At 38.7% G+C, this 18,815-nt stretch overlaps 3 protein-coding genes across 3 annotated transcripts; all 3 read left to right on the top strand.

Moving 5' to 3' along the window:
- Positions 1-2,742: 2,742 nt before the first annotated feature.
- On the top strand, positions 2,743-5,117 carry LOC137609755 (thiosulfate sulfurtransferase-like). Its single transcript, XM_068337017.1, has 2 exons — positions 2,743-3,380; positions 4,229-5,117. The coding sequence occupies exons 1-2, from the start codon at positions 2,789-2,791 to the stop codon at positions 4,510-4,512; spliced, it is 876 nt and encodes a 291-aa protein (XP_068193118.1). The 5' UTR covers positions 2,743-2,788; the 3' UTR covers positions 4,513-5,117.
- Positions 5,118-6,085: 968 nt separating this feature from the next.
- mpst (mercaptopyruvate sulfurtransferase) lies at positions 6,086-8,146 on the top strand. Its single transcript, XM_068336861.1, has 2 exons — positions 6,086-6,851; positions 7,503-8,146. The coding sequence occupies exons 1-2, from the start codon at positions 6,263-6,265 to the stop codon at positions 7,799-7,801; spliced, it is 888 nt and encodes a 295-aa protein (XP_068192962.1). The 5' UTR covers positions 6,086-6,262; the 3' UTR covers positions 7,802-8,146.
- A 1,088-nt stretch (positions 8,147-9,234) lies between these two features.
- LOC137609392 (SUMO-conjugating enzyme UBC9-like) lies at positions 9,235-14,412 on the top strand. The gene is made up of 7 exons (XM_068336388.1): positions 9,235-9,550; positions 10,920-11,004; positions 11,153-11,236; positions 11,981-12,053; positions 12,498-12,607; positions 12,786-12,865; positions 13,020-14,412. Exons 2-7 carry the CDS (start codon positions 10,939-10,941, stop codon positions 13,081-13,083), a joined length of 477 nt encoding a protein of 158 aa, XP_068192489.1. The 5' UTR covers positions 9,235-9,550; positions 10,920-10,938; the 3' UTR covers positions 13,084-14,412.
- The last annotated feature ends 4,403 nt before the right edge of the window (positions 14,413-18,815 follow it).

The following is an 18,815-nucleotide window of genomic DNA, read 5'->3' as shown; positions in this document are numbered from 1 at the left end:
ACAAAATAATATCAGAGTTCCTTAAAAGCCCTCTAATATATTTTACATCAGTTCAAGTGTCAGCTGTACAGAGTGTAACCCTGTACACTTATATATATATATATATATATATATATATATATATATATATATATATATATATATATATATATATATATATATATATATATATATATGCATGTGATTTGACTAACTAGAGTGTGCCACTAATTTCCCTTTAGAGATTAAATCAGTATATAAAATTAATAAAAATAAAGAAATAAATAAAACCACTCATAAGAGATTCAGGAGGGTCCACAGATTGAAGCAGGATAGAGTCCCAGTGGAGTCCCACTGGAGAGTAATAGTAGTAATAATAATAATAATGATAATAATAATAATGATAATGATAATAATAATGATAATGATAATGATAATGATAATGATAATGATAATGATAATGATAATGATAATGATAATGATAATAATAATAATAATAATAATAATAATAATAATAATAATAATAATAATAATAATAACAATAGAAGTTACTCTCCCCTTGAAGCTGAGATGTCACTGCTATCAAAGGTCTCCCTGATTGTAGGTCATTTCAATTATATTGTATGATAATGGCCCTGGGATAAGCTGCCATCTCATCTAGGGTGTACCCTGCCTCTCGCTCGTACCCAGTTTAGATAAGCTCCAACATAATGGATGGATGGATGGATGGATAGATGGATGGATGGATGGATGGATGGATGGATGGATGGATGGATGTAGGGATGGATGATGGATGTAGGGATGGATGTATGGATGGATTGATGGATGGATGGACGGACGGACAGACGGACGGACGGTCGGACAGACGGACGGACGGTCGGACAGACGGACGGACGGTCGGACAGACGGACGAACGGACAGAAGTCAGTTGTATTACAGTTGAATTTACTATATTTGCAGCAACAGCTTCAACGGGGCAGCCGAGGACATGTGAATAATTGAATAATAATAACAGGGTCACATGTGCCACAGTTTGTAACTAATGATTTAATGATTCACTTGAGGATCGACAATAAAATTTTATCCATGACTGGTCAATAATCCAAATAAAATTTGAGACAAATCCATAAGATCTAAAGTTCTTAGGTATGAATATTGTGACCACTGCTACAGATTCATATGTTCTTTAAAACTTGCATCTTTCTTCTGCATGTCATGATTAGGTATTTCATTAAAAAGGAGAAAGAAGTCTGAGTACATTGCCCAATAAGTTCCTGAGATCCAACTCACTTTTCAAATAGATAAACAGCATAAAAAATGTGCTGTACAGGACGAGCTACATTAACATTAGTGCTAATGATAACATTAACTAATGATAAAAATGTGATCCCACGTTCTAGGGTCAGGTTACATGGTTCAGGAATCACAATATGAGGGTCAAACCATCATGTGACTGATGTTTCGAGATGTAACGACATAATGGACAAACTGTGCTACCTAGGAAGAGGTATGTGCTCTCTGAATGTTGTCGAATTGTGTCCTGAATTAACCAGTTAGTGGAATTATTAAATGAAAGTGAAATTCACTTCAGGTACACTACCAGTGTTCTGTCAGGAGCAGGAGGGGACTACTGGGATTACATCAAACACATTGGAGTCACTTGCTTCACATTATGGGAAGAGGGTTTTCTTTTCCAGGAATGAACATAAATGTTCTCCCTGATGACTCTTCTGTCTGTCTAATGTATAGAACGTTATCATTAATTATTGTTGTCTAAAAACCTGAGGGACTCTTTGAAAAGGCATTGAATAATAAAGCAAATGTAAATTTTTGAAAATCTTTCTAATGCAAAGCCCGGTGCTTTAAATCCTTTATAATCTCTATATGTCCTTATTGTTGTACATTAATACCCAGGGAAGCTAAAACAGTCACTTGCAAAAAGCTGGAAATAAAGTAAAATAACAGTGAATCAGAAATCATGACTTGTAAATTAGTCTAATCTAAATCTAATCTTATAAAGTACAAGCAGCAAAAAAAAGAAAACCTGTCTTAACTGTCTGTCGTTTTCAGAGGCCATAGACAGTCAGTGTTGGTTTCAGTCCTTGATTTTTGTGTAAAAAGATTTATCTTAAACTGTTGGATTGTTTCTTTCTCCAGCTTTACTTGTTATGCTTAAACGTTTTGAGGATGAACATTTGAAACCATGAATCTGTCAACTGTTGAGATGGATTTCTGGCATACAATTTAGAATAAGCACATATTTCAATAATCAATGAAGTTGAAGAGGTACAGCTTTATAAATACTGATTTTTTGCTGTTTTCAAGTTAAATAACAGTATGGATTAAGAAAATATTCTGTTTAATTCAGTTTAGTTGATTATACTATAACCTTGCAAACTGTGCTTTTTAGTTTTTGCAAGTAAAATAAATCTGAATAATTATGAATCCAAGAATATGATTAAATCCAACGGACAGAGAAATTGGATATGAACAAAGACAAGAAAGAAATATAGGTGATGATTTTCACTATTCATTTTCAGAAACAAAAGGTGGTGAAACTCTAGTCACATAGTATGACCAGTAAAACAAATAGACTGGATCCACTAGTATCCACGAAATACAGAGATGATAGTTTATTATTTATTTGCTCAGTTATTGAGGTTTAATACTGTATAGTCGTTTTGCTCCAGGGAGAGTTTCCAGTTGTTATTCATCCTCCACATCGGGTGGCGGCGCTAATGCACCGACTCCTTATTTAGCAAACACGTCAAATCGTCGTCGACGGAGTCCGGAGAGTTATCCGTAAACAATGGGGCTGCAAACTCAAGCTCTTGTCTCTACCAAATGGCTTGCAAGCATGCTCCACCGGAACGTGGTGGGGCCGCGCCTGCGGGTCCTGGACTCGTCCTGGTACCTGCCAATGATGAAGCGAGACGGGAAAAAGGAGTTCGCGAAGTCCCACATTCCCGGAGCGTCATTTTTTGATATTGACGTGTGCGCCGACACTACGTCAAAGTTCGATCATATGCTCCCTTCCGAGAAGGTCTTCGCTGATTATGTGGGTAATTTGGGGATTGGGAACGACAGTCATGTTGTTGTTTACGACGCCAGTGACTTTGGTGCGTTCACGTGCACCCGTGTGTGGTGGATGTTCCGCTACTTCGGACATCCTCAGGTGTCGGTGCTGAACGGGGGGTTCAGGAACTGGGTCAAAGAAGGTCATCCGGTCACGAGTGCCTACACCAAGCCCGAGGCGGTCCGCTTCACCCCTACCGTCAAAAACCCCTCCTGGGTCAAGTCGTTTGATGACGTCACCAACAACATCGCGACTCGTGAGTTCCAGGTGGTGGATGTGAGACCCTATGAAAGGTTCTGCGGGAGAGAACCGGAACCAAGAGAAGGTGAACCTGCTTACATCTGTATTCACACTTATAAAACAGTTTGATTATCATTAGTTATTATTTATTTATTATTTATAGGAGACTCTTGAGTTTTAGGTGTTAAGTCCGCCTCCAATGTTCATCATTATTATAACAAATGGAAATATTATGAGCTACCAGACTACTGTTATGAAAATTTTAATACAGTTCCTCAAATACAGATGTTTAAAATAGATTTTCTTCTCATTTTTAAATTTTATTTTTGCTGCCAAAATCTAGTTAATATTCAAGCTCTGTAGTTTCGCAGAGGAGAATAAATGTGCAACAAATTTTGTCATAGTTTTGGATGTTAAATCTTCCATCTTAACTGTCATATGAGGAATTAAATATTCTTTAACTTTTTTTTAAATACAAAGGAAGGAACTTATCATTTTGTCATGAGACTATTGTCATGAGACTATGAACTGAAATTTAATTACTGTATTAGCTGAAATAAACTTTAGATTTTAATAAAAATAAGGCACATGGTTTTGCTTTTCAAATTTAGGTTCCTGTATTTTTTTTTTTTTTTTTAGCAGTGAGGAATGTTTTATTTCCCCTTTTTCTTTAATATGATAAAGTCATAATGTATGTAAAGAAACACATTTCTGGGTAAAACGTTGAGTTGATGTTTTTCATCAGGATACAGCTTTAATAAAGAGTGAAGTGACCTGCAGCTGATGCCAGAAAGAGGCTTGCAGCGACCTTCAATATCTTTCAATATCAATCAATATTAATTCAAAGAGCCCCAAAACCTGATTGGTGTTTGTGTAAAGTGTTCTGTCGTGTGAAATAACTATCACAGAACTCATCACGTCTTTGTCCCACAGGCGTCCAACCGGGTCACATCCCCGGCTCCAAATCCATGCCCTTCGACGAGTTTGTTGATGCTGATGGTATGATCCTGTCTCCTGAGCAGCTAAGGAAGTTCTTTGCGCGGTCAAAGGTGGACCTGAATAAGCCCCTATGTGGTGCTTGTGGCTCCGGTGTGACCGGATGTCATGTGGCGATGGCTGCCCATCTCTGTGGCTCTCCTCCGGCGTACTTGTACGATGGATCCTGGTATGAGTGGTTCACCAAGGCTCCGCCGGAGCATGTTGCCACGCAGGTCTAAAGCCAGTTTATAGGAGGAAGGTTTTGTGATTTAACCAGTTACATTAACAAATGAGATTTAGAAAAATTACTTTAAGTGGGACTCAAATCATCATGATTTAAAAATGTGTATGTCAAAAGAAGCACATTAGAGGATTATGGATTTAACACATACCTCTACTTGAATGTGAAATGCTGCTGTGCTTCATGTCCTGTTAGCAGCATAAAAATGATTCATTATATTTATGTCTCTCTTAAACTACCTGTGTCCATCATGTTTATCAAGTAACAGCGGTTCTGAATAAGTTTCAATAAAAATTAAGTTATTTAGTTGGTTTTATATCAGATTACCAAAGAAATCCTGAGAATTAAATGTGTTCTCTGGGCCCCTGAAGAAACGTGTCCACAGGGCACAGCCTGCTGGTGCTTCAGGGGACGTGCACCGGAGGAAGAAGTGCCTTCACAATCCTAAACCGGCCTGCCACTGCGTCCAATCACTGGTGCTCTACTTTATATAGATAAGTGAGATGACACATGTAGGTAAATTATTCCATTGAATTATAATGGACATTTTTTAATTAAAATGATTGCTATTTGAAATCAATAAAGTAAATCTACGAAAATAAATTGTGGCCTTGTTGTTTTTTGGGGTTCTAATAAAAGCCAGATGTGAGACTGTGTGTCTGCTATTTTGTAGACTTTATAGATTTAGAAACACAACTTATTGTCTAGCCCTATTTCATAAGTGTTTCTTTTGACACCACTTGTACATCTACACATCAGGCAGATCTGTTATCTAGAATTTTGAACGTATTTATCCAATTAATCTCCAAACGCCTCTCCTGCGTTAAACCAATACAACCCCGTGAAAAGGCGTGAGTTCTTTTTTGCCGAAGTTGCATAGAAGTGATGAAAAAAAAAAAAAGGTTGTTCATCCTAACGGAAAACAAAGGGGGGAGCAGACCAAGGACCCGAGCTACGTTATGTAACAACCACATGTACAGGAACAGAATTCACCCCCCCCTCCCCCTAGAAACCGGTTGTAACCGCCTCCCCACAACAGCAGAGACAAATAACACCCAGAAATACACCCAGGTTATGATTTGTGGGGTCAGAGCCCCCCCCCCCCCCCTTCCCTGATTTAGTCATTTACCGACTTATTTTGACATCAATAATGAGTAACTAGAATGGGGAGCGATTTTTTCAAATCACACCCTAGAAATAACTTTATGTAGAAACTCTTCTGCAAGGTCGGGAATGACGTCTCCCTCACTAAAAGTTTATTATCAGCCCTGTCTGATGTCACATTTATAAATCTTATCTTAATAGCATGAGGAATATTACTTAAATATTAAATTTACTCTCTGGTTCATGTCTGGATTCACACAACACCAGGCTGACAGCTCGGTGGACTGGGGGCCGCCGTTCCACGCGATGCCGTCATTCCCAGGTTGCGTCATACCGTGAGGAGGAGAGGCGTGATCGTCGCTGATGGAGGACGCTTAATGCCTGATGGTGAGGAGTGTTCTTCATCCCACTTTTTGGGTTGTGTTTTTGTTGCGCATTAAATGAACGCGGTCATTAAAAGTTTGAAAACAAGACAAGCAGTGGAATGTGTGAATAAAATTAATCCACTGTCAACATTCTGACGGCAGAGCGTAAAGCAGTGGTGTTGGTTTACACCTGTCAAATGTTTAACTTTGGGATTACATCATTGACATTTCCCTCTAGCGATCGGAGCCAGGATTTCTTTTCACTATTAGAGCCTCGTCATGGCGGAGCAGACTCGGGCTCTGGTGTCCGGTCTCTGGCTGGCGAACGCCATCCGAAAGAACCTGATCGGGCCAAAGCTGCGCGTCCTGGACGCGTCCTGGTACCTACCCAAAACCAAACGGGACACCAAAGCGGAATTTGCGCAGAAACACATTCCGGGTTCGGTGTTTTTTGACATCGATGAGTGCAGTGATAAGACTTCTGCGTTCGACCACATGCTGCCGACGTCCAGCTCCTTCTCCCGGTACGTGGGAGGTCTGGGCATCGGGAACGACACGCACGTGGTTGTGTATGACACCAGCGACTTTGGCTCGTACAGCGCGCCCCGGGTGTGGTGGATGTTCCGGGCGTTCGGGCACCGTTTGGTGTCGGTGCTGGACGGAGGCTTGAAGAACTGGCTCGCTGACTCCTACCCGGTGACGTCCGAGGACTCCAAGCCAGAGTCCCGGGACTTTGTGGCGAGTCTGAATCAGTCTTGGGTGAAGAGTTTCGAGGACGTTTTGGAGAACGTCAGCAGCAAACAGGTCCAGATTGTGGACGCCAGGTCAGCGGGGAGGTTCAGGGGAACCGAACCGGAGCCCAGAGAGGGTGAGCAGGAGCCGCCTCAGGCCGTTAGCCGCAGTCTCCTCAGCAAACACAAGTGGGAATAGATGCTCATCTTAATTTTTAATTGATTTCCTCAGGCAAATAACAGTAAATAAAACTGTTGCATGCAAGTCATTCTAATACTTGTAATCATACATTTAAGGCTTCAGATAAAAGGGTGTGTGCGTGACTGGTTTTATTACTATTTAAATATTATAGTGTAGTTTTATAGTTGGCATTTTATGGTCAAAATAGCTGATTGTTTTGATTTTATCTAAAGGTTAAAGTAAAATGGCGATTTTTTTCTCATATTTTCAGTGTTCTAGTTACATTTATTACAACAGTAAAGTTTGTGTTTTAATAAGTGAAAATTACTTAAGATCCACTAACTATTCCAGCAGGAACCTTTATTTAACTAGGTCAATCAGTTGAGAACCAGTTCTCCTTCACAATGATGATAGAGTAGTCCTTTGGCATAAAGGTGATTGGTTCTCATGGATTACAGCTAAAACATGAACCTGACAACTAAGCAGCCCAGTGGAGGCCATGAGGGCCAGAGGAGATGCCAGAATGTGAACAATGAGTGTCTTTTCAGTTGAAGGTAATGTCCCTATGACCAAACATTTATTTCACTCCTCTCTTTCGTTCTCTCAGACACGCTGCCAGGCCATTTCCCTAGTGCCATCAACATGCCGTTCACTTCCTTCATGGATGCTTCTGGGAAGGAACTGGGAACTGAGGACCTGTCCAGACTGTTCAAAGAGGCAGGGGTGGATCTGGACAAACCCCTGTGGGCTTCCTGTGGGTCTGGGGTCACAGCGTGTCATGTTGTTTTAGCTGCTCACCTGCTTGGCCACCCTGGGGTGTGTGTTTATGACGGCTCCTGGTCTGAGTGGTTTAAAAAGGCATCTCCAGATCTTATCATCTCTGAGGGAGAGGGAAAGAAGCAGTAAATGAAGCGTATGGGCAGTGAGTTTGGAAAAAATTTAAAGCCAATTTAGTGACAGTGAAGAGTTCTGGCAGAAACTTTATATGTAGGCTATGCAATATGTTGAACTTTACAGAAAATTGTCATATTTTAGAAAGGTTTGCACTACTACATACCTAGAATTTGTTTGTTAGTTTATATCTTTGTGATGTTGGCTCTATTCCATGTAAGATTCCGAAGTTATGAAACAGAGTAAGCTTGAAGTCCTAGAAATCTGGTTTCGTGAAAAGAGGAGGACATGTTAATGTTGCTCAGTTATTTTACAAATGTCACATTAAATACCTGGTGTCTCCCATCCAGTCAATGGAAACTGTGAAGTCATTTGTCATTTTTCTAGTCTTATACTGATTTTAGTAAAGATTGAAAAGTTTTTTGATATATTTTCTGATATTCCAATTAATGGTAAAATTACACGTTGAACAATAAAGTGTAACTTTTTGTGTGAGCAGACAACATTTTCTTTAAAAAAACAGTCTTTGCACAGAGAACGCATAGAAGGAAAAATGTACTGATGCAGAGGAAATCATAACCAGTTTGGCCCGCTTACTGTGATTGATTTTGGACGTGTGGCAAGAAGTTATTACATTTCAGCTCTGTCAAAGTGAGAAAAGATTTTATAATTCCTGTGCAATGTTTAAGTTTTCAAAGAGACTTAAAAGACTTCATTGAAAGTTGGGGACTTATTACAACCTCTGTCATCACTTTTTGTTAAAAGCAATATGGCATTGTCATGAAATGTTAATACTAGCCAGTAATGAGTCATCCTAACACTGTTTGTCATTAGATGGCGTGGAGTTTATTTAGGTAAATAAAGAAACGGTAGAAACCAGAATGAAAAGGCTCAACGCACAAAGGACTAACTGAATGTGTTTCAAATTGTTTCTGCAGGAAAGTTTTTTCTAAAATAACTCCAATGATGGATGGATAGATAGATAGATAGATAGATAGATAGATAGATAGATAGATAGATAGATAGATAGATAGATAGATAGATAGATAGATAGATAGATAGATAGATAGATAGATAGATATAGGCATGTATCAAGAGGGTCCCTTTTAAAATCTGTCAGGTATACTATGTATAATCGTGATAATGGTGAAAAACATCCATTCTGTCAATGTTTTTAAAAAAAACATTGTTACTTTAACATTACATTACTTTATTACTTGTTACTATTACTTTTTTTTTTAAATTGCAAGGATTTTTCTATGCAAAAGGTTATAATGATCGACACTATATTCGACAAATTCAATTATTTTAAAAGTATTAATATAAAAGAGACGAAAAGATTGTATATCCAAAACATGAGCGGGCCTGAATGCCACAACAAAGATGGCCGCTCATCTGTGACGTGTTTTGGCTGTCCCTGAAAGCGCCTGAAGGTCCTCACGAAATAAACAAATTGGGTTCCTTTCTTGCTAGCTGTCGTTACGTTGTTACGAACCACATTGTTTTACACAACTTTGGTAGATTGTAAAATATAAGAGCACTATACGTCGATAAGAGTTTTTATGTGATGTTGATAAACTCGGGTTTTCACTCGGTTCGGTGTTTTACGTCCTAACTGGCTCAGTAGTTGAGGTTTTAAGCGTTGAAGGGTGTGTTACTTCTGTCGCCGTTAACACAGCACCTCGCTAGCGTTAGCCGAGAGATCGAGCTAACGCTACTTTACAGCTCCACGTCATTCTGATATTTAACCAAAAAAACTTAAAGGTAAGTTCAGTAAAAAGGATGTCATGTTTCGATTGTTTTTACATTTGTGTATTTTTGTTTCTCGGTGGATTGCATAAAATAGTTTGACCCGATAACTTCCACGTATCGCTCAAACAATGACTGTTCATAAATAACTGAAGGCCGTGACTCTAAAATCGGCCACATACACTGTAATTTTCATCATAATCACATCACAGTGTTCTCGTTTGTGAGCGTTCTTGCGTCTTTGACGCAATTTTTTTTGTCAGGGACGCACGATCATCAGACAACGTGCGTCCCTGGGACACAAGCTTTTAATACTTACAATTTTTTTTTTTAAATGATGCTACCTTTTCCCGTGATATAATTTTGGGGGAAAAATGCACGTACATTCAACAAAAATATTCACAATTTCTCCACTTAAATTTCTAACCCGGAAATTGCCATTATATGTTTTGATCTCGCGCGAGTTTGTTTTTTTTCACGAGACTCACCCACGTGATTCAGTTTTATTCAAATCGAACAAACGGCAACACAACGTCTGTTCGTTTGACACGAGTGAGAGCGAGGAGTAGTCTTACATTGTCACCGTGCCTCCGAATTACATGCAAAAGTAGGAGAAAAACCATGTGACAATGAATGCTCTCAATCAAATGCTTTTAAATTTCCCAGTTTGGGATAAATAGCGTATGTCTGTCTTGAATAAGAAACGATCAAAAGTTAGTGAAGAAAAAGAGACAGATATTACTGTGGATAGTACGGGTTAAAACGCGGACGAGTCCAGGTGAAACCCGCAAAAATCTGAACAATGGACGCAATTGTTTCCTTGAGTGAAGCACGGCTAAATATCAGCACCTAGACCAAATAATGACAAATTCCTCCACACACAATTTACAAAAAAAAAAAATTGTGTGTGTAGAAGGCTGTGCCAGCTCAGTGCAGTGTTCCCAGTGCAGTGTCTTAGCCTTTAATTCATATATTCATTTTAGAATATATGAATTAAAGGCAAAGAAAACTGAGTGAAAAGAAAAAAAAAACTCTTACGTCTTCTGGAATTTTTTTTTTTTTAAGAATGACTTACCAGGCTTTAACATTTTGATAAAAACAATATATTTACTTTTTTTTTTCTTTTTGCTGAAGCAGTTATGACATCGTTATTAATGAAATCATTAACAGTTTGTTTAGTTTTTATATTGTACTAAAACTCAATTCTTGAGTTCAGCTTCTACTGTATGTTATGGCTTTTGGGATGCATATCCGTCATGTTGGGATGCACAATTTTTTTGTAAGCACATCCCAGACATACATTACTTTTTTGAGGTAAAATTAACTTGTGTCAGAGTTGTATGTCTGGAATAATTAATGTGTTTTGGTCGTTCTTTTCCACAAGGAGGTGTTGATGAGCAGCAATGTCTGGCATCGCTCTTAACAGACTGTCCCAGGAACGTAAAGCCTGGAGAAAAGACCACCCATTTGTAAGCAATAACATGGATACTCTTATTTAAAACACATTTATGTCCCATTTCTATGAGATCTAGCTATGACTATCATGAAATAAATTATAGTTTGGCAGACACGGTGTCAGGTTTCCCAGTGATGTGCGTGTGTTTTTAACCCATGCAGGGTTTTGTTGCTGTGCCCATTAAGAATCCTGATGGAACCTTGAATCTGATGAACTGGGAATGTGCCATTCCCGGGAAGAAGGGAGTAAGTTGTTCAGTGTCAGAGGCAGTTGAATGTAGTATGAACGGCAGCGGGTCACTTCAAATCTTTAATAAATTACTGGGCATTTCCAAGATGTATATTCAGGCCAAATACCAAAATGTTTGAATATATTTGCAGATCCTTTGTGAACTGAATTCAGTACTATAATGGTTATGTTATGCCTACAGGCCCCTAGTGTGTGCTTTGTTCAGGGGCCTGTAACCTCTAACCCATGTGTGTAATTAACACATATATATATATACATGTGTGAGTGTGAGTGTAAAAAGAATTTCCCCAAGAGGGATAATTAAAGTATAGATTATTATTATTATTATTATTATTATTATTATTATTATTATTATTATTATGGGTGGTTTGTATTGTTAGCCTGATAACAGTTCATTCTCTAATCCAATCTGGGTTATGTATTTATAATACTGTTTATAAAGCTACAATTTGTAACTGCTTTACTGCAATTAATGAAGCCTGTAATTTGTCCTGTTCGGATCAAGAAAAGAACATCATGGAGATACAATAGATCATAGACAAGAAAAGTCCTTCAGAGAACATTCCAGCATTCGTGTTGTTATTTAAGAAGGGCGTCATCCAGATAAGGGCAAAAGTAACCAGTTGAATTTCTTTTAAATGTGATGACTGCTCATTGTAGATTGTCTACTTTTGGTTAGTCCTTTGCTTTTATTAAATATCCTGTTCTGTCAGTGATTTATTGCTTCCTTTTTTCGTTAGACTCTCTGGGAGGGAGGACTCTACAAACTCCGAATGCTGTTCAAAGATGACTACCCTTCCTCGCCACCCAAATGTGAGCACCAGTCCACACTCTGTTAAAGGGCAGACACTGAAGGGCATTCATGTCAAATCAGCTGTTTACAAAAATAAAAAAGGAGAAGCTGAGAAAATAAATAGTTTTAGCAGCAGTTGCCATTCCAGCTTCGGTTTGTGCAGTGCCTTGTGTAAACAGTGAACTGTGGGGGGGGGGGGTGCTACTTATAATACACATTTGGATTTTTGAATAAAAACACATTTTTTTTGCATAATAATTTGTATGCATTGCTCACTGGGTTGAAGTTTAATGAGGCTTGAGCACCAAGCTGCAGTGCTGCTATTCCATTCTTGATGATGATGATAATCCCAACACTTTCAGAGATCCTCTTGTGTTTCCTTCACAGTAAATGAAAAATGTTATGTTTTATTTCCAAGTCTTGTTTGCAGCCTTCAGATGTCCCTTTTGATTATTTCTATTCAGGCAAGTTTGAGCCACCAATATTCCACCCCAATGTCTACCCCTCTGGCACTGTCTGCCTGTCGATCCTGGAGGAGGACAAGGACTGGAGGCCCGCCATCACCATCAAACAGGTTTGAACAGATTCTTCTCCAGTCACTCACTTTTTTTGTGGGGGCGGGTGTTTTGTAGTTGCTAATTTAGTAGGTTGTAACTTGTACAACACTTTGGAATTGTAGAAAAACTGGAAAGGAAAGGAATGCATAGTGTATACTGTGGCCCCATTGAAGCTTTGTTGACTGTTGTTGTTAGCTCCTGTTGGGAATCCAGGAGCTGCTGAATGAGCCTAACATTCAAGACCCAGCACAAGCAGAGGCATACACAATTTACTGGTGAGTACCTCTGCTTCATGGAAAGATGTCATGGCAGTAACGATAAAAAAATGTTCCCTGTTCCTTCTGTGTATTACGTTGATTTGTTGTTTAAATGAAACATCAAAATAAAGCATAATCACCCTGAAAATAATCTTTTGTTGTTGTGTTTCAGTCAGAACAGGGTGGATTATGAGAAGCGGGTAAGGGCACAGGCCAAGAAGTTTGCCCCCACATAAAGAGGGCCCAGGCCTCTATCCCACCTGAGCAGCCTGAACTGATGGAAGCTACAAACAGGAGGAAGGCAGCACCTGAAGGACCACTCCAATAAGAATCCAGTTTTGAGTATTATTATACTACTACACAGTTCAGAAGTGAGCCTGTTTTTCTTTCCTTTTTCCTTTCTTTTTAAACAACATCAGTACAATAAAGATTATCATTTTACCTGTCTTCAAGAAATACGTATGCATTTTAATGCATAGCTGATGTTTCTGGAACTCTGCTGTCAACACAACATTGGCTATTTGTAACTCTTGTATATTCCACATCTCCAGGTTTGTCATGAGTACCGCTCAGCTTACTCATGCCTCCATTCTAAGTCATGCTAATGTTTCAACAGAGCTGAAGCACTACGATTTCACATCCAAGCAACTTTTTGCAATGTTCCATCGGTTGGGGTAATTGAGGAGGTTTAGCTTATTCTCAACGGTCCAGTCATTAACCAACCCCTCAAGTATTGTAGATAGTGTTTCATGAATATCATCATAAACTGGGATAAAGCTGTCGGATTTATAATGGAAGGTGATCCTCTTCCTGTCCTCACATCTTGTTTTGTTTCTCACCTTTTTGTGACATTTGATTTTCCAGAAAAACACCAAAAGAATAGAGTCAACCTGACAAATTCAACTTCAAGAAAATCCTGGCACTTGTATATTTGTTTTTCAGCGAAATTGTGGCAGTTATGCAGACAGGAATTGGTGCTCTGTCCTGGTCAGAAGTAGAGAGTTACAGGTGGAGAATGTTACACATCCTCCAATGACTTAAAAGTCATCATTTACTGCAGTGGAGCAAACTGAATCACTGCAACTCTTTTTTAAAATCCTATTGGGAGCGAAAATATTTCAGTAACAGCAACAAGAGTCATGCACATTCAGCACCAGCATGCCATCTGCTTCACAAAATGCAAAAGTATGAGATGGAGAAGCATCAACATAAAAGAAGAGCTGTTGCTGTGCATTCATTTTTGCTCTCGATCAGTTAGAAATTCTTTTGAAATGATAAATTTGTACAGATTAGAGAGTTTTTCAACTTTCAAGTCACGCTGAAGGATTTCTATTGGAATGGTGGCATGATGACAGAATGACAGATAGAAAAGTGCATTGGAGACTGAGCAACAGCCTGAGATTTGTTTTTGCCTCTGGATACACGAGTGCATGTACATAATATAAATAAAGAAAAATGGTGGAAGTTATGTTTTATATTGTTTTAGCCAGCTGACATTTGTGTGTGCTATTATAATAAAGAACACAATAAATGGCATAAAATTGTGAAATAAAGTTCAATGAAACACCCAAAAATATGTTTTAGTGTGAATTTATTTTCAATATAACTTTTTATGGTGAACTTCCAGTGTCAAAAACTACACAAGTCTGTCTCTGAAAAAGACATAACTCCCCCCAGCGAACATCATTTCAGTTGCATCTTCAAAAAGGAAATATAATACTATCGGTACTTCAAATGCTGCAATGAATAATGTATGAATATATAACTGCATAATTGTAACAGCCTCAGAGCTTTTTACTTGATGTTTAACCATTCCTAAGTTTTTTCTGTCAGGGATCAAACAAAAAGACATTTTTAGTTTCCTTCTGTGGACATTTCAAGAGATTTTGATGTAGAACTGTACACATCATTCTAAACATTTTTGGTCCCTTCATGGTACAGTATTTCTTTTTAAAGGCTTTAAATTTTTTCCTCAATAGTAAAGGACATTAAAATGGCACCAAACATGTCGATTTACTTTTCTTCGCACCATTCTTTATCTGAAATATCTGAAAGTGCTTTTTTTGGTCCCCAGGTGAAACCTGATGTTGTGCTCTCGGGTGTCTTGCGTGACATTCTTAAGAAATGTGACACCTTTTCTTTAGTCTTTCTCTTGTGGTCTGTTATCACACTATGACCTCACTCAACCAAAAACACACAGAACCAGCAAAGACGTTGGTAAGAAACCTGCAGTGTTTTTCTCATTTCTCTGTCTTGTTTTTTTAAACTCTTTGTTAATGTCTTACTGTTGTTGTGATGACTTCGTCTCAACATGTGCTGCAGACCAGAGCAGTTTTAACCCTTCAGGTGCTGCCCTTGTCTCTACCGCATGCTGAACCTGGATCAGCTTTTGAGCATCCCCATAGCTATCACAGTTTAGGCCACTGTCTTCGCACCAACATATTTCCAGGTCTGTAAAATCAATTTCATTTTGTAACCTTCAAATCTTTTGGGGCAGCTACTTCTACTGATTCTTTTTTTTGTCTTGCATTTGCTTTAAGCCCGAATGGGAAAAAAAAAAAAAAGTCTCCCAAAGGATTAGCTGGTGCAGAAAACTTGCCCGATGCCTGGCACATGTGCCAACATTACTAAGTAATGCTATCGGTATCACTGAGGTTCATGCTGTGACAGACAGTGAAACCTGAACAGCAGTAGTAGTGGAGTCAGTCAGGGAAGATTTACACATTGAAAGAGATGCAGGGGCAAGATGGCTAACATAATAGCTTAATCTGAAACTCAGGTTTGTTAGTAAATACACATTTAGTGACATCAGGTGAAGCAGTAATACTAAAACTTGCATAGAGGTATTACTTGTAGTGGTGGTGGTTTCAGTTTTCTCTGCTGGAACCTATCCCACCTGGCTAGAGGCAAGAGGTGAGGTACACCCAGATGAGTCGCCTGTTCATGGCAGGGCCACAAAAAGACAGACACCCATTCACACACACATTCATACCCACAGACAGTTTGGAGTGACTAGTTCAGTTGCATGGTTTCAGTGGTGGGAAACCACCACTGTTATTCCCACGCTCTGTGAAACAGAGTCCAAGACAAATCAAAAGTGTATCTTACTAAATGGTATTATAGTTATAATAATGACAATAGAGACTGATGTCGCTTTCATGAAAGGTTCTTTTGCACAGTTGTAAGACTTATTAAGGGTCAAACATAATAAATGTAACAAAAACCCAAACCTTGGTCCTACCATAAATATAAATGAAGTTGTATCGCGTAAGATTCATTTCATTTCATTTCATTTCTTATACTTTCAGGTGTAAAAAACGCTCTTGACTCGCTACTGAGACAGTTGGCCTGCTTCATTCACCTAATTGCGCTGCTGTGGTTTAGCATTCAGTCTAAATTTATGCTATATCTGTTACACTTTCAATATCCATTCAAAGCGAGATGCAAGTAAAGAAGGTCCCAGGTCCTCAGATGGGCTTGAACCCACAACCATCTTACTATGAGGTGACAGCACTAGCACCTTCACCACCTCCCCGCCCTCAAAGAAAACCTGCCATTATACAGTAACATGATAATAACTGGTATGTTATGAATAAATACTTAAACATGTAACTAACTTATATTACGTTATAATTAGCAAGCATTAATATGCTAACATGTCAAGCTAAGATATGAATGTGTTTTAGCTATTAAATTTTAAATTTAAGTTTTAAATTTTTAAAACTTTTGAATTTAATTTAGTTTTTTAATTTAGTTTCTTTTCTTTCTTTTTTTTAAATTTAAGTGTTAAATTTTTAAAAATTAAGTTTTAAATTTCCTAGTTTGGGATCAATGAAGTGCATCTTATCTTACCTTATCTTATTACATGTTGAGCATGTTAGCATTGTAACACGTAGCTGGAGACTCAGTCACCAGCATGACTATTTCTTATAGTCTAACTAATTTTTTTTTTTAAATGAATTCCACTTGTTTCTTCTCTCCATCCTCCCAGTAGGAGCGTCGTCAGCGTGGTCGTCCCTCACTAGGGACTCCTATGTCACCCACCCCCTGACCTCCTGGCCACCCGATCCTCATCTCTGGTATGGCCACAGGACAGATGAAATAGGTAGGCTTTATCTCTCCTCTTTCTCCTCTGGCCTACTCCATACCTCAGCTGTGGTTTGATTTTCAAGTGTGTTTTGGACATATTTCATATTTTCATGTCTTTGCAGTCCAGTGGACAGAGAAGAACATCATTAACCAGGAGCTCAAGAAGAAACTGACGGAGATGGAAAAAAAGGCCACGGCAGAATGAGTTCCTGCTTCTGAGACCACAAAATGCCGAGTGCCCTTGTTTTTCACACCTTGGGTTACTTTGTAGAAGCTTAAAATAAATGCATTTCGCAAGAATAAAAAAAAAACAGGTCAAGATGAGAGAAAGAAATGAAATACCTGTGAGACAATCACTGGTTAGATAAAACATATCAGTTAAAATAAACTACAACAGCTGTATAGCTACTGCACAGTAGCGATAATAAAGAGCATGTTTGTATTTCATGAATAGATGAAAGACTTCATTCATTTTCTTTTATTAATTTATATATAGATTTATATATTAATATACAGTATATATATTTTATATGCTTTTTCTTCTGCTTGAGTACTTCAACACACAGCAGACCCCATTCCCTCTGAAACTACAGGCAGTAATCGCCTGCAACTGAAGCCTTTTTGTCTCTGTATGATCAGCAAAATGAAATTTCACTGAAACTGTCTTTTTATTTCTACATTGTGCTTCTTCTGTGAAATCTACATGAAGAGTTTCTGAAGAAGTGATAGGATCTGTTTCTTCTCAATTCAAGGAAGTTTAGGGGATTGTTTGACGTTGCATTGAATAAAGTGTAATTACACATCCGCTACAATAGGTGGCTGTGGCACTTCCACATTTAAGTGTGGTGTACCATTCAAATTGATAGTGTGTGTAGGGAGTATTAGCTCCTCTGCACTGATGAGAGGTTTTTTTTGCACAGCACACACACACACACACGAAAGAGTTTGTCTTCTCTATGGGGAGGGGGGTCTTATACGTACTGTATTGATATGTGCTGATGTGACATTGTGCATGATGTAATGTAGCCGCGATAAGAACAAAATTAAGTTTAAATCATAAAGACATCAACAACTGAACCTTGACTCTAATGTTGCATCATTAAAATTCAATACCATTCAATGATCCTCACCATTTCTTGTGTTCTAACTTTCACTAATCTTCCGTCTTGGTTTTTCCAAACACTTTCACACTCACAGGAGCAGCATATCATAATTATTTCCTATTATCATATATTTGATGACGCCGTTGCTTTATGTTTTGTCCTTGCCTTCACATTTGACACCACAGTGAAGTTTCAGAGAGGCTTCGTAGCTGAGGTCAGGCAAGGTCTAGTTTTAAGTGTCAGTAAGGTATGAATCATGTTGTCGCACGATGCCCTTTCTACCACAAGGTACTGGAGTTAGTCAACTCCTGCCCCTCCTGACAGGAGGTACGCACATTTATAACGACTTCTTTATCTGATTAACAGCAGTTTGTTGTCGGAGATCTCTTACACATGTTTCTTCTGTTTACCCCTGCAATAACTGTCATATATTGCATCATGAATATATGACATGGGAGGTTACTAGTTAGTAACCCCCCATGTTTTCCTATCATCAGTTGATGGAGACAGTTATCCTGTTGACTGTTAAGCACCAACTTTACATTCCTGGTCTTCTCAGCAGATTCCTGCCTCTGACCTGGCGGAGGGTGACCTTTTCACAGGGTGTGTTTGCTTTTCTTCCTCCTGCATCTCCTCCGTCTCTTCCACCCACCTCTGCCATTGTCACCCCCGCTCACACTTGTTGCTGGTGCTGACACCTCTGTAACTGTAGGAACTAGAATTCATCATTGTAAAGCCCACTGATGCCTGAACCCAGTCAAACCCACTGAGTTCAA

Source organism: Antennarius striatus, chromosome 16 (genome assembly GCF_040054535.1).
Source record: "Antennarius striatus isolate MH-2024 chromosome 16, ASM4005453v1, whole genome shotgun sequence".
Lineage (NCBI taxonomy): Eukaryota > Metazoa > Chordata > Actinopteri > Lophiiformes > Antennariidae > Antennarius > Antennarius striatus.
This window is presented reverse-complemented; position numbering and strand designations above follow the sequence as displayed.

Bases quoted from the DNA above. Each gene is read 5' to 3' on its own strand.
- LOC137609755 (XM_068337017.1), top strand. From the start codon at position 2,789: ATGGGGCTGCAAACTCAAGCTCTTGTCTCTACCAAATGGCTTGCAAGC. The intron at 3,381-4,228 runs GTGAACCTGCTT...TTTGTCCCACAG, and splicing joins AGAACCGGAACCAAGAGAAG to GCGTCCAACCGGGTCACATC.
- mpst (XM_068336861.1), top strand. From the start codon at position 6,263: ATGGCGGAGCAGACTCGGGCTCTGGTGTCCGGTCTCTGGCTGGCGAAC. The intron at 6,852-7,502 runs GTGAGCAGGAGC...TCGTTCTCTCAG, and splicing joins CGAACCGGAGCCCAGAGAGG to ACACGCTGCCAGGCCATTTC.
- LOC137609392 (XM_068336388.1), top strand. From the start codon at position 10,939: ATGTCTGGCATCGCTCTTAACAGACTGTCCCAGGAACGTAAAGCCTGG. The intron at 12,054-12,497 runs GTGAGCACCAGT...ATTTCTATTCAG, and splicing joins CCCTTCCTCGCCACCCAAAT to GCAAGTTTGAGCCACCAATA. The intron at 12,866-13,019 runs GTGAGTACCTCT...GTTGTGTTTCAG, and splicing joins GAGGCATACACAATTTACTG to TCAGAACAGGGTGGATTATG.